Consider the following 15771-nt stretch of genomic DNA (forward strand, 5'->3'; position numbering starts at 1 on the left):
TCCAATATTCTGTTATCATACAGTTTCTCATGCAGGACTTTATTTGATTTATTTGTATGAAATTATACAAATGCCTTTATTTGAATAATGTATTCATATCTTATCAAGGTTGTGAGCAGGTAATGTTCCTTCTGTGCGTTGGAGATATTTCACATTCGGAATGATTCTAGATGAATAGCAGCAAAAAAATAACTAAATAACTTTTTTTAAAATCTGTCTCTCCTTTGTCTAATAAATTCCTCTCACCTCAGATTAAGATAAACCCGACCGTCCACGGCTGGAGTGATTCAAAAAGTTGAAAGGGAAATATGACATCATGGTGTTAGTCTGCAGTGAAGGCTGATGTGTGAATGCACTGCAGCAGAAAATAGAGGATCCACTAAAAACACTCACTCACACACATGCAGGGAGCCAATTCACACCCCGTCTCAGTTGTGCTCCCCCACCCCATTAAATTCTCACACTACCTCGGCGTCTCACGCTTGAACATGTGAGGGACGTTAAAGACAAGCAGACATCTGCCTCGGCCCGAACCTCTGCAGTCGTCACGGCAGCGAGAGTAACAAGTGGAGGGGCAGACAGGGGGAAGCTCGCATCGTGTCAGATCTGAAGTGATGAATCGAAGCGCCTCGGAACTCTGCAGCGTCTCGGCGTCATCAAGCGACGTTATGTTGCCATCATGTGAGGCGTGACTCACTTACCGTGTGATTTGTGAATGCAATTAGCCAAACAAGCCCCGTTGTGCTGTTTCTATAGGTAACCTTATAGGGACAGATTTACTACCAACCTCGAAAAAGCACAGTACGCAATGTGTTTTTTTTATTAGAGAAAAGCCTACTGTTTGCTACATGAATATGTTCCTCTACACAAAGTGCACCATTTTGTTCATAATTTAGCCAGGATGTTGGACCTAATCTCTATCCGGAATGACATCTGATTGATTGTATTAATCGATTAACACGATAGCAGTCAAACCAATTTGGGTAAGAGTTTTCACAAATTGTGGAGATACTAAATCATGCAAATGCTCAAACTGCTCTTAAAATCTTAAGACAAAAGAAAAAAAGATGCGAGTGTTTGCGTTTCAGCTGATGGATCACAACCAGGAGCAGGGCAGAGCTTCAAAATGCAAACGAAGGACACTGGGAACAGAGAAAAAAACAAAAACGTCAAGCTTATTATTGTAAGCTGCATGCAGGCTGTTCATCAAAAATGTAATTAAAGACCAACAGCCTCCAAAGAAATCCACAAAATAGAATTAGAAGCACAAAGAAAGGACTCATTGGTGAGAAGCCAAAAATTAGTTTTAGACATTTCCAGTCTAAAACTACCCATCTGGTGAAGATGGCTTCATGAAGGACATTCAGAGTCTGGAACTGACAGGTTGTGATCTTTGGCCAGTTTTTCATCAAACAGCTTCCAGTGGTAAACTGGTTTTTGCTTTGCACCAGCTGTTTGTGTTTCTATCGCTGCAGGTTCTAGCAATACGCCGGTTCTTTCAAAGCATCAGTTCTGAAGAAGCTCGTCAGTCAGAAACCAATTTATGGAGACCAGCAACCCGTCAAAAGTGAAATGGTAAAGCCTCCTAATAGTTTTATTTAAATTATTTATTTTAATTTAAGACAAAACAACGGCATAAAACTGCCAAATTAGCAGTAGAGTAACACAAGCTCTCATTTTGTTTTAATATCACCCGCCAATGAGTTTGTATTGGTAAAAGAGCAGCATGAAGCTGCAGATTATATTTTCCATTAACAACGTTTTAGACTCACTGTCTCATATCACCAGGTGGTGTTAATAAATCCTGTTTACAGATGAGAGATCAACTGAATAACGTTCACAAACAACACTTGCTGTTTAGACGTTGATTTATTAAGATAAATATGATCCGTGTGGTTTGACTCTTTCTGATTCTCTCTGATTCTACACTACAAAAACGTCAGAAGAGAGGCATGATCAAACTTTATGTTTAAAGTCACTGATGGCCGATGGTAGGTCTTTGGAAAACCAAACCAGATCTTTTAAAGCGCTGGCAGCTTTCTAAATGATACATATACATACTTTTTCACTATTTCTGCTTCTCAGTTGTCTGGGACTCGATTTTACCTTTAGCCTTTAGCATTAGACTTCCACTTAACTTCAAGATGCCTATTACAGCGTTTATACAATATTTTTATATTATTTTACTGTACTCCACTGAAAAGAGCATTACTCTGAAAATGAACAAGTGCTCTTCATCTCACTTGTTCTCTTCTTTGAATCCATTTCTCTTAAACATGGGACATTGGGTCATACTTTGAAAGTCGGTAATAAAATAATTTGAAATGGGAATCTTTTTTTCCTGCTGTGCAGCCCTCCAGTTAGATGATTGCTCTTGATTTAGACTTTTTGTCAGACACACGTGTTTACATACACCACAGAGCCACGCCTTCCTGCTTCCTCCCTTCACCACTAAAGTCACTTAAGGGCTCTAATACACAGCAGTCTGTCAGAAAGCTAATTTTCTTCAAGCTAATGTTCCCTGACAAACTTACTTCAGATTGCTTCACTAGTGATTAGCTGGCCAGCCACTCTCTTCAGCAGAAAATGAAAATAAGCTGAAAGGCTGTTGTAATAGATGCAGGCTATAGCTGTACCAGCCTAATAGTTATAGGAAGAAAATTAGCACTTCGAGAACATTCAGACTTTTCTTCTAAACTGAAGGATGAGACGGTCAAGGAACAACATTACAGTTCCAATCCTTAATCTATTCTCAGTGGAGCAGGTGGTTTTCTATCGGTGCTTTTTTCTGTCTTTCTGATGAGGAGAATTTGTTTGTTTGTTTCAACTGCAGGACAATATTTTTTAAAAGCATTTCATCAAACTACGCTCTGAGTTTTAGTCACTAATGGCATTCAAGGAACTCTTGGCTGTAGAAAGGTCCTCTGTATTGTGGCAGAAGGAACATGGTTACAATGAAAAGCTCACACACTCACTGTTGCTTTGGTTATGCAAAAAAAAAAATCTGATTTTTCAATTTGGAGAAGAAAAAAAAAACAGATGTGGTTCTGGCGCTTACAAGTTGTTTGCCACTCCAGAGTGAGCAAACAACTCACTCTACTCACAGGGTTTGCCAGGTTTGCCAGGTCCCAGCCTGGCAAACCCTGTGATAATTATCTGGCTCTGCCTAAACATGCAGCCAGAGCTCAGTTGAATGGTTTTGTACTCATGTAGCGTAATGACCTAGTCAAAGTCCAGGCCTGAATTAAACCCAATTAAGGATCTTTGAAAAAAGTTGAACTGCTCTGTAAAGATTTCACAGTGATGGACTTCTTTGTGTTGATCTCAGATGAACAATATGTTGTAGAAATTCACACAGGCAGTGTGTGAATTATTGTTTTCAAGAAGCTGTTTGTTTATGCTGTACTGTGGGTTTGTCTATAACTGCTTATTTCCAGGTTCGAATCCATTACTGTCCGAAGCACTCCTCCTCCACACTCTGATGGGAACACATCCATTCTAATGGGACTCTGAGGAGACTCTCCTCCATGTCTGAGTGCTTTGTTCAAGGTGGAAATCCCTAATTATGCTCTTTCTTCTCCATTTGTCTTCCATTTCTGTTAAATCAGTTATGCAGGATGTGGGGTGGGGGAAAAAAAAAAGTTTGTAGCTTCCCGACGGACTGATGTCTGGGAAGTTTTTTTGACTTCTGTGATACAGATTTACGCTGGACATAAACTGTCTTCAGAAAGCTGTGGAGGAGCAAGCAGTGAAACACTGCAGCCCTCATAGTCCTGCAGGGCTGATTTCAGCATGTGTACAACTTTCAAAGTCTCCACTTTGGGTTTCAACACATCCCCCTTTGCACTGAGTGGGGAAACGTAAAAGCTCTACAGCTGCGCTCCCAGATTGCAAAAACAGATGGAATTTCAATGTGAGTGATGGGCAACGGAGAGCCTGCATGCACAGAATAAAAGAGATTGAGGAGAGGAAGGAAGCGCACAGTGCTTTTGGGCGGCTATAGGGGAGATATTGCTGATGCGTATTTTGTGTGGTTATTAAAATCTAAAATATATCTGAGGGAAGGATGATTTCTGGGTTTATTATTTTAGGGGTGGGTGTGGTATAATGCACGGATGCAGGAATTTACATTATCACACTGTACACTGTTGAACAAAAAAAACTGGTTTTTGTGTGCACCGAGTATCAGAACTATTTCAATGAGTGACTTGTTTTTTAGCAATAATCCATTTCTTTAAACAACTGGCATTCTCCACCACTTTGTTCTTCTTTACTTAACGCTTCCTGCTTTTCCACATCATCCATCCATCCTTCCACCCACCCTCTGTTTCCCTCTTTCTTTCCGTCTCTCTGATACGGGGGTGTCAGATAATTTGCCTCACATTGTTGCTATGCTGTGGATTAAACTTTGAAGAGTTTGCCTCTAGTGTCCATATTGCCCAAGGTTTTGTTTGCCGACTTGTATCTGTTGAATCTTTTGGTTAGAGTTTCTCCTGAAGTAAATCTGGGCCTCATTACAAGCTACACTTTGCCTTTGTTAATGAACTGTAGTTATTATTCATCATTCCTACTGAGATTAACCATTTTTCTTTAGGCAAACTGTCAAGGCAAATCTGCACATTTTCAATGCCTTGCAAGGGTGTTTTGTTCAACTACAACCACACCTTTTATTGTATTTTATTGTGGTGTTGTGCGACACATTAAAATTCCATGATGACTTTTTATTTTCACTGTGCATTTGTATTCAGTCCCCTTCACTCCAACGCCACAAAGTTAAATCTAGTGCAACCAATTAACTTCTAAAGTCACCCAGTTGTTATATAGTTGTATTGTTTGCAATTTTATCTCAGTCCATCCATCCATCCATCCATCCATCCATCCATCCATCCATCCATCCATCCATCCATCCATCCATCCATCCGTCTACACCAGGGGTGTCCAAAGTCGGTCCTCGAGGGCCAGCATCCTGCATGATTTAGTTCTCTCCCTGGTTTTACACACCTGCATCAAATGATGGCTCATTAGAGGCCTAAGCAGAACACTGACTTAATGAGGAGGTTGTTACAACCACTAGGGAGAGAACTAAAACATGCAGGATGCCGGCCCTCGAGGACCGACTATGGACACCCCTGGTCTACACAGAACATAATCAGCTGTTCTGTGTAGGTTTTTTAGAGAACAGTAGTGAACAAATGCTGCGACAGACTGGCGACCTGTCCAGGGTGAACCCCGCCTCTTGCCCAGAACGTTCGCTGGAGATACGCACCAGCACCTCCCGACCCCATTAAGTGACAAGGGTGTAAAGAAAATGGATGGATGGATAGTGAACAAATGACCTCGCAAAGTTTTTAAGGCTTGCATCCTACATCCCTTCTGACCAGTTTGAGGTTGTAATCCATACATTTATTACATCTTGGTTACATTACTGCAAGTAGTTAGTTGCAGTAACTGGAACAACTGCAACTCCTGACTGGAAGCAGTAGGCTCAATAACATCGCCCCTGTATTAAAAACCTTGGACTGGGTTTCTATTTATTACAGGACGCAGCTTACTTTGGCGCCATGCTACTTATCTGATCCTCTTCACTCTTACAATCTGACAAGAACTTTTGGATCAACAGGTCACTTGCTGTTAGAGACTATCAGATCAAGACTAAATATCAGAGATTACAGAGTCTTTCCTTTGATAGACACTAAGCTCTGGAACACCCTGCCTTTCAAAGTCAAAGCTTCTCAAACTGTTGATCAACTTAAGTCTGCTTAAAACACATTGTTTGGCTTTTAATATGCAAAGCACTTTGGACAACTCATTCACTTTTACATGTATATAGATAAGTCTGACTGGACTTGACAATATCATTGTCTGTAATTACTTGAAAATAATAATTTACAAAAGGACAGATACCGATTCCAGACCTTTTCAAGGAGAAAAAAAGGAATATCTTGTCATGTCATCTTCAGATTGAGGGATGCTATTTGGTGTTCTTGTGATATTGTGTGATCTGATTTATTAATTTGAGCTAAATGCTTGGGTCTGGGACCCTCATGGCCTTGGTTAGTGCAATTTGTCCCATCTGTTTTGAAGACTGGGCAGCAGGATTTAAACAGAATGGATGAGCTTGAAAAGAAACGCAGCGACAGAGAGAAACTCTCTCAGCTGTAAAAGAGTTATTTCACTAAACCAACAAGGGGAAACATCCATGAAGACTGACACCACAGCTCCTTGTGTGCCAGCCACTGGTTGGGATGTGTAAGTCTTTCTGAATGTGCCTGAAGAACCTGACTGATTTAGAGTGGATCTCACCTTTGGGCCCCGAGGCTGTCTGAATGTTAATATATGGCTGTCTGACATTCTGCTACTGTTGCCACTGGACTATGGGCCTCCACTGAGAGTTGGGAGGAGAGCTGGAAAGAGACCTAAGCGTAGCCAAGGGGTGGATATGACATAGAGCCATGGGAAGCAGGAGAAAGTTTGAATAGTGAGTGATGAAAGGATCTGGTTTAAAAAAAAAAAAAAAAAGTTTGGTAAGGTGAATCTCAGAGGGAGGAAACACCATGAGGAGGTGATGAATGCTTATAGAAGTGGTGGAGGGAGTGGAGCATGTGGCTGTAACTGCAGGGCTTTGGCGGTGATGGGGGATAATGACCTGCCCCAGGCGCCTGGACCAAACCTTTACTCTGTGTAAATGCATGTGTCACTAGAATTTACATAAAGTTTTGCTAAACAGCCAAAGATCTGTTTACCTCTGCTTTTCCACATTGCCAGAAACTCTGCCTAGAAAATTGTGATTTTAAGCTGCATTGAGTCCATTTTCTGTCAGACACAGAAACAATCACTCACACTAAATTAGATCATTTACCTACTTTAGGATATTTGCTATTATTGAAACATTTTTCCAGTCTTCTTTTATGCATAAGCAACTCTTACCATTTCTTTTTGCTGTAATGAGTCATTTATTAATGCCTAAAATTTGATATTTGCACTGGAGCAGTCTCCTGCTGTTATCCAGCTACTTTAGCATTAGACATGCAATTCATTCTTCAACTTAAATTGTGTTTTAAAATTCTTAAATTACATTTTTCTGCATTGATCAAATAATAAAATGAAAAATTAAATCCAAATATAGTAAACAATTATTGCAAAAATAGAAAAATAAACTCAAACAAGAAGTTTCCTGATTCTGTTTCAGTGCAGGCCCCTTACTGGGTTTATTGACGTCTACAGCTCTTGAAAACCAGTCGATTTTGTCTCTAATCTGTTCACAACTTTACAACCTTGAGATCGGCAGTGCTTGAAAAGCCACATGAAATGCTAAAGAACGTTTTTAGTTCCTTAAGCTTCCCAACAGAACCAAAAATACAGCGGAGAACGTAAAAAGTAAAACCGTTTTCTATTTCCTAAGCTAAGCATCTGTGCATGAGTCTGCATAACAACCTGATCTCAAACAGCTTTGGAAACTAGCAGAATTTTTTGTGTTACACAATATAAATAAGTTATATTTATGTATGGTAATCCCTGTTAATATATTACTTTGTACAGAATGCAGGGATTTGTCAAAATAATCTGGCACTCTCTGCTCAGAAAAGCTGTTCCCGTGTGGTTTGCACTCTTAACCACGAACACATCAGCTTTTTGCATATAAATGTGTAAATGTTTTTATCCACCAGCCACAGAGTAGTGTAAAAACACCAAACACCGCTGAAGGCGGTGTTACGAAACTTCCCTGCATGTAGGTTTGCAGCACTGATTTAAATTCTTACAAGCACTTTGAAAAAACAGGCTGTTAGGAGTAAAAACATCATCTTTGCACATTTTCAAGCAGTGACAAGATCATTTAATTATTTATGGATAGATAAAAAAAAAAAAAACTGTGTCAAACTTTGGAGTGTGGAAGGCACAGCAAACAATGGTAACCTAGACTGCTTCACCTCCTGTTGCAAGGTGCATGCTTAATAATTTATCTAGGAGGTTGTAAGGTGTAGCAGCTGCATTTCTATTGCATCTGGAGTGTTTATCTAACACAGAAATGTGCACTTTCACACCGCACTAGTCACTTGTGAGAAACTCGCAGCAAATCGTTAAAACAAAGTTGTTCATCAGAGCGTTAATTAAAAAGCTGCTGGGTGTGGTTTCTCCTCGACAACGCTTAAAAGAAAATGCCAGAAACCGACAGACCAACGGACTTCTTTTGGTTTCGTAAGAATTTTTAAGTGATTGTTTTCTAGAATGTCCTCTGTCACAAGGGGTGCGTAGTTGTTGTTTTTTTTCGCGTGTTAATGCAACGTGTGTGGTTAACTTAAGACGATACTGTATATATGAGGATACCTGGACTAAATGTACCAAAGGCTGTCTTTTAAACCATTTTCTCCATTTGTACAGTTTGCCTGTTGTTCTGTATGACACTCATGCCAAGACATTTTAGAAGTGGAAAAACTGGGTTTTTAGAGTTAGTACCATAACCTTTCCTTTTGCTGTTTCCTTCCTTCCACCTGGGTGTCCCACTGGTTCACCACCGTGGGACAATAAAGAATATTTCTATTCTATTCTATTCTTGTCCTTTATTTCACTGTTTCTCTCCTTTCACATGTGCATTTCATTTCTTCCTTGTCTCCTTCCTTCCACCCTGATCTATTTTCCTTCCTTTTAACATTTGTCCTTTTCACCTTCCTTCCTTTTTATCCTTGTCTCTCTCCATCTCTATTATTGTTTCTTTTCTTCCTTCCTTCTTTCATTCATGCTTTCTTTTGGTCCCTCTGCTTTTTCTTCTGCCTATTAATTTCTTCTGAGTTGTTTGGTAAAGCCAAGAAAGTAGAAAAATTTGATCGCCTGAACGTTTCTTTCCAAATTCTAAAAGATGAGCAAAAATACAAAACAAGGAGTTGCGGTTTTTGACTGAGAAAGCTTAACGTTGCTGAGACTCGCCAATTAAAGCGCGCCTGAAATGCTTTTCAGAGCACAAGTGTCGGCAGTGAGGTCTGAGCTTTTTCCATTTACATCTCACAGATTTAATTGTAACGTTGATATAATATGAGCAAGATCAACTTCTGAAGTGTTTTACCTCTTCCTGTTTCCTCTCCATCTCTCTCATCCTCCTCTTCTTCCTCTTCTCCTCCACAGGCTGACGTTCGCTCCAGAGAATACTTACGCATACACTTCCCAGCTACCGATACATGAATTAGACACTGAGGTAAGTGACAAAGGATTCAAAGGTGTGGATTTCTCACCCTTACACATCACACATCTGTTAAAAAAAGAGATTCTCAGCAGGAAGTTTCTGTCTCTGCTGTGATTTTCAGTCCTAAAACAGGCTCAGGAGCCACTGCAAGTGACTCATCAAGGACTTTTCCTAAATCCCAGAGTAAATTCTCCGTTTGTATTCCGAAATACCAATTATCGCGATCTAATTTGCCAAGTAAATTTGAACCAAGTAAATTTGCATGGGAAGAAGATAAATATGAGAAAGATATATTTTCTGTCAAAATTTTTTTTTCTTTGAACAAAAAATGAAAAAAAATTAAATAAAATAAAATAGCGAGCATTTAGAGTAAATAGTCAGAGTATCGTTTTCTGTTCGGCCTGTACAGCCTCATCAGGGGATGTTCAAATCAGCACTTCCTCAACGCAGTTTTGTGAGCTCCCACCTGTTTGGCCTGTGTAACAGAAACTGACTTCATCCTGCTGCTGCCTGGTGGGCGGATTTAAGAGTTTAAGAGCCTTTGACAGCCCCTCTGCATTTCCCTGCATTTTTATTGGAGTGAGGGAGGGGCAAAGGTGATCCAAGGACGTCTCAGGTTATCCAGAGATGCTCAGGCTGCGAGAGTGAGAGCATGTTAAGCTCAGAAGAACCTTTGATCCTTAGAGTCTCATCTGTAATAACAGGCTGCGCTCCCCAATTTGACCCTGCCTCCCTTATTACCGATGAAAGCTGCAGACCATTAGCTCACTCAGTTCCTTCAAAAGTCTAATCATCATTCATCACGTGAAGCCAAGCATTCTCAAACATGCTCAGAATCAAACCTTCTGAGTCTGAAGCAGAGCTGCTAAAACGAACTCACTGGTTAGCACGGGAGGCTGTGCGTGTGCTCTTTGGTGATTTTTTCCCATGCTGCACCTGGCAACGTAATGGGAGATATGTGTGTGCCTTCTTGGAAGCTCACTGATGTGGTGAATCCTCTGACGGAGCTTTGATCAGTCTCCCTGCAAAGAGTTGGAGGCAGAAAGGGAGGCTTTGTGCTGAGTTGGCATGAATAACCCATATTTACCCTCACACTCACTTAACAATGCTGGAGGCACATTTGATCCAATGTACCGTGCCTCGGCTGCTTGATGCGGTGTGGTGTAGGTCTTACTTTATGGTAATGTCGTACGTTCTTCACCTAAACATTAGCAGCAGCATCCAGCTGACAAGCGTGACTGAACAATATCGAGTTTCAAATTAAGGCGCAGGCAAGAATCAGAAAATGTGTTCATGCTCAGGGAAACGTTGAAATAGCAGTGCGTGCAAGCTTATTGTTCTAAAATATTGTTGTAAGTGCACACATAAAAGAAAGGCCGTCCAGAACATTTAAAGGGGCGGTATATGTGGCATTTAGTGTTGTTTAATTGCCCAATCAAGCAACTGTTATCTTCAGTTGTTATAAAAATGCTGTATATATATCAAACATGGCTTAAAAAAATTTTTAGTGCGTTGAATTTGGTTCTGTGTCTCTTCATCAAGCTCCTGCTCTTTCTGACACTTCACCTTCAGCGCAACAATGCTTCTCCATTAAGTCTAAACAGTTAAATAGTTAATGAATTAGCCTAGTGAATCTGCTTAATAATATTTTTATTGATTTCGTAATTACATAAGGAACAATTAATTACCGTAAACCTTTAATCCTTTTAAAAACTGTTCTGGTTGTGAGATGGCCCCTCCCTTGGATGCAAATGGTTGTACATTCATTTTAGAGCCCAACTCCTCCCTCACTTCTCTCTCTGTCATTAATTCTCCCTAATTTACTTTCTGACGAGAGAAAACAGAGCCTTTGACTCGCCAACACAGAACAAGAGAATCATCGCTTTTTTTTGCTCATTTCAATCAATCAATCAATCAATCAATCAATCAATCAATCAATCAATCAATCAATCAATCAATCAATCAAATTTTATTTGTATAGCACATTTCAGCARCAARGCATTTCAAGGTGCTTTACATAATTAAAGAAAAAATAAAAACAGCATGTGACATTGAATAAACAGTAAGAAAGAGAAAGAGATTTTGAAAAAAAAAATAGAAAAAGATTTTAAAAAAGATTAAAAAAGATAAAAACACACTTTTGTTGCGGAATTTAAGCGCCTGTCGTCGCCGGACTCCGCCGTCCGTTTAACGCGGGTATCATTTCAGACACAGTAACATCTTCAGTATGATACGAGACTGTCATAGAGACGGAAGGAAAAACTTGTCATCCTCTGTGGCTTGATACATTGCTGTAGAAAGTTTGAGGCGGTATGTTGCTCAGCTCTGGACCCTAGGACATCCCTGGGTGGTAGAAGAGGATAAATCTTTTCTGTCTTTGTCAGAGGCAGGACAGAAGAGAAGAACAAGAGGCTTCAAGATGTAGTGAAGTAGAAACACGAGAATGATAGAAAATAGAAAAAAAGTCAAACGAAGAAGAGGGTGTCTTTTATATTCTGGATTTCGCTTCTGTTTATGTTGACTAAGAAGTCAAATGGCTATGTAACCATACTGTATGGACAGTTGCAGACAAATGTAGAGAAACAGAGTTTATTAACTGCATGTAACGAAACAAAGTGACAGGCTAATGATAAAATGAAAACGACAGCAAAGAAAAGCAAATTCAGCCATTTTTGGTTACTAGATGCAGCATCTGTCAATTAAATGAAGAATGGCCTAATAAGTTATACTTAAGAGAAAATGTGGACGTCTTTTGCCCGGACGCATGTCGACATGTTAGGGGGATAACTCAGAAGAAAGGAGTTAAAGGGGAAAACGGCCATAATGCTGATCTGTAGCTCAGCACATCCACAAGCCATTCACTTTCCATTATGGAGACTGGTTCAATCAGTTTCACGCTGTTATACAAACTCTACTGCCCTTTACGAAACATTTCTGAAATGTCATGGAAAATGTTGGAGAGGCGCTCGGCACAAGGTTGGAGTTGATGAGCTCTGCTGGGAACCAGGCTTATTAAAAACTTATGGTGGCACAAGGACATGGCTGGCTGCTGAAGATACAAGGCAGTCTGAGTGTTAACCAGAGAACAAAGCGGCAGAAAGTCGATCTGTCGCAGACGCACCTGTAGCATCAGGTCCATCTGAGGTTCTCCTTCCATCTCTTCCTGCATCACTCTAAGTTCCTTACATTACATATTTACATACCCTATTTACAAAGTAACTGTCTGAGTGATGAAGGTGAAGGAAGCTGGACTTATTTTCTTTCTTAAAAATGTTTCATTTTTCAACCAAGCAGTTTCTGACACTGTTGAGAATAAACAGGCTTATAAGTTTTCAATCAGAACAACCACACTCATACGACCACTAAGGTTATTATTGGGGCACGAGTGGTTTAGAGAAAATGTTTAGCCTAAAATGCTTTACAAATTCAATTGCAAATAGTTTTACAAATATTTTTTGGGGTTAGAATGAAATGTGATCTTGCATAAACCTGGAGTTACAGCTTCTTTTGTGTGATGTCAGTCTGTTTCATTTGCTTCAGTGAACCTCCAAACTAATCCCACGGTGTAGAACAAAGGCACAAAATAATTTTACTAGAAAAAAAAAGTTTGAGCTTCTTTGCATTATTTGAGCTTGTTTAGCTGTTTGAGTTGATATGTTTTCTGGTGACACTCTCTTCTTTGGCTGTCCATAAAACAAAGAAATGCTTCCTGTTCACTTTTATTGTAAAATCAAAGCCGGAGTCCATTTTTCTCTGTTTAAGAATCCCTGCAGGCATTCCTCCATCCTTCTGTTTCTTCTTCTTATTAGACCTCATTTCAACATAACTACTTATTTCACTCTCTTTTGCTTGCCAGTGTGGCTGTATTGGGATTTATTACCTCTCTGTGTATTTATTTATCTCTCAGTTCTGCTTAGCTCTTCCTTCATCTGGCACTCAGATTAAATTATTTTGATTGTTTTTTTTTGTTGTTTTTTTTTAGATATTAACAGATGGAGTCGCCATCCATCCATCCATCCATCCACTTTGGTATTTTTTGCTACCAAACTTGTGTCTTGACTTGGAGCTGCCTTGAAGTGTGAATATCTAGTGTGTTCCTGTTTAAAGGAGACAGATACAAACATGGAGCCAGGCAACGACATGCACAGTGACGGCAATCGTATTCACAGAATTGGTTCCACAAATAATAATCTGAAGAGAATCGTGCACATTTGCGCCAAGCCGCTGTAAGTTAGTAATTTGTAAACGCACCTTTCACTACATCAACAGCTGCAAGTCATGTTTTCTTTTCTACCAGTTTTGCAGATTTAGACACATTTGTCTGCTGTGTTTTTTGCCCATTTTTTAACATTTCTTGGCGTCCTTTGATTTTTATGCATTAATTGCATTTGTGCAGTTTTTAAATGATACTATTCAGTTGCCCGTTTCCTTTAAATAGAGTATGCTATTGCTAATTCTGTAAAGTATTATTTTTCTTATTTGATAAATTTGAACAGCTGCATTTATACTGAGCTCAAATGAGCTGGTGTGTTGAATTGACTAATTCGGCCAACGTACCTTTCAGGATTTCCTTTGTAATAGAGGTGTGCCGATCGATCGGTCACTGATCATAATCGGCCGATTTTCGTGAAAAAGTGCATGATCGGCGATCATTGGCTCTTGTTGCCGATACCGTTCACCTGCATCTCATTTTGCAGCCTGCCTGTGCAGCTGGTCTCCTCTTTCCTTCACACTGCACAAACGCGCAGCAACAAATCCTAAGCGATGTGGAACTATAACGCACTGAGTGAATGGGNATTAGCATGACGGTCAGAAAGCTAAACAAATAACCTGGAAAATTATTTAAGTCTTCGAGCTGCGATGTAAGACGCTGGTTCTGCTCTCGCTGTTGAACCGCTGCAGGTAGTAATATTTCACAGACGGAGCGCCGCTTCTGCTCCACCCGGTAGTGACTCTCACACYGAACCTCTGCTTAAAGCTGCAGCATCTAACCTAAAAAAATACATTTTACATACGTATTAAAACTTTCGCTGTCCTAGACAGGTAATCTCTAAAATAATAATCGATCTCCTCCCTGCTCTGCATAATTACTCCGTTGATCTGTAGCATAACATCTGAATAAAATACACTGATATTTGTGGTTGTCATGTGACAAAGAGGAAAAATGTTAAGGACCACAAATACGTCTGGAAGACTCTGTTGCATGTGTGTTTTTGTATCTGTTTTGAGCCGAGAGATGATTCAAAGGGGATACTCAACAAAAAGGTCAGGAGCTGTGTAGTGGCAGTGGTGATTGTTGCTGCCTGCATGCTGATGTGCTGAAAGTGTCAAAGCATGAAGTTAAATAAATGGTCGGAAAGCAAAAAAAACAAAACAAAAAAACAACAAGAAGTGGAGGCAAGTGGTAAAGTTGACACGGCAACTTTGGATGATAAAATAGTTTCTCACTTTTTCTTAAATTCACTTTCTGTAGGAAGTCTGTCATCTGTTTCCTGGAAAACAAACAAATTGGATGTCAAGGAGAAGAGAATGGGGATATAAAAAGTGAATCTTATGTATTTGCTTAGATGGACGGCGAGAGGAGCAGGGAATAAAAGAATGGCTTCATTCTGCAGGCAGAGGGAAGGACCCTCCCCTTTGTCTTTCTCCTTATTTATTCTCCCTCCTGTCTGTCTGACGCAGTGGAGGGGAAATCGCATACATTTCATCATGCCCGGCCTCATACAGAAAAAACCTTCCCTCCCTCTGCCCAGAATGCCGCCATGTGCCTCTCAAGTGCTGATAAATTGCCGCCCCCTGCCTCATTTTTCACCATCGTCTCATCAAACACACTGACAAAAAGCCCCTGCGCACTCCTCAACGATAACAAGAACAATCGCTGAGCCCCAGGAACGCGAGACAGGATGAGAGAAAGGACAAATGGGTTGGCAGATCAGGAGGATGTGTGGCAGATAAAGAAAGGCAGCAGGAAAACTGCGGTTCAGTATTTTATTTTTTTTAAGAAGAAAAATAACTATGAAGAGCAAAAGATTTGTCTAATATTTTTTTTTTTAACGTTTGAAAGCTTAAAAAAAAAAAAAGCTATATTTTATTATGTATCAGAGTACGATCTGCAGTAGCTTCAGGTGGATATCCGCAAAGTTTTGGGTCCTTGTTGTTTCACCGTTTTCCTGCTCAACAGCTGTGAATTTGATCAGTGTCACTGCAGGAGAATACCCACAAACAGCAGCTAAGCTACCCGTTTCCTCCTCCAGCTCCCTGCTGCAACAATATCATAATCTGCAGCAGCCATGTGACTGCGAGGAGCTCACTGTGGGAGTCCTGTCAGGATGGAGAGTCATGATATTCAGCACACTGACGTGTTCACTAGACTGCAGTACAAAGGCTTGGGATGACGCATCATGTCTTCATCTTTTTCTCATTGCTCTCATCATACCTTGACCTTTGTTTTTGTTTTGGGGTTTTTTTATCATTTTTGCTGGTGAAGGATGCCGAGGTCTCATGACTAAGCAGCTGAAGTCTTTGTGATAGTGATAGTTTGGGACTTTTGAGATGTTTTTCTAAGGGTTCATATCTGTAAGAACATGCATACAATA

The 15771-nt window shown here is 40.1% G+C and overlaps 1 protein-coding gene across 2 annotated transcripts in view; it reads left to right on the forward strand.

Annotated features, from left to right (window-relative positions):
- Positions 1 to 15771, forward strand: part of LOC103463593 (endonuclease V) — a 64298-nt gene that overhangs the window by 14839 nt on the left and 33688 nt on the right. For both annotated transcript variants that reach the window (XM_017306578.1, XM_008407041.1), the window contains exon 8: positions 9118 to 9187. In XM_017306578.1, the coding sequence (XP_017162067.1) occupies positions 9118 to 9174 (57 nt within the window). In that variant the 3' untranslated portion in view covers positions 9175 to 9187. The remainder of the gene's footprint in view (positions 1 to 9117; positions 9188 to 15771) is intronic.

This window comes from Poecilia reticulata, linkage group LG1, assembly GCF_000633615.1.
Source record: "Poecilia reticulata strain Guanapo linkage group LG1, Guppy_female_1.0+MT, whole genome shotgun sequence".
Lineage (NCBI taxonomy): Eukaryota > Metazoa > Chordata > Actinopteri > Cyprinodontiformes > Poeciliidae > Poecilia > Poecilia reticulata.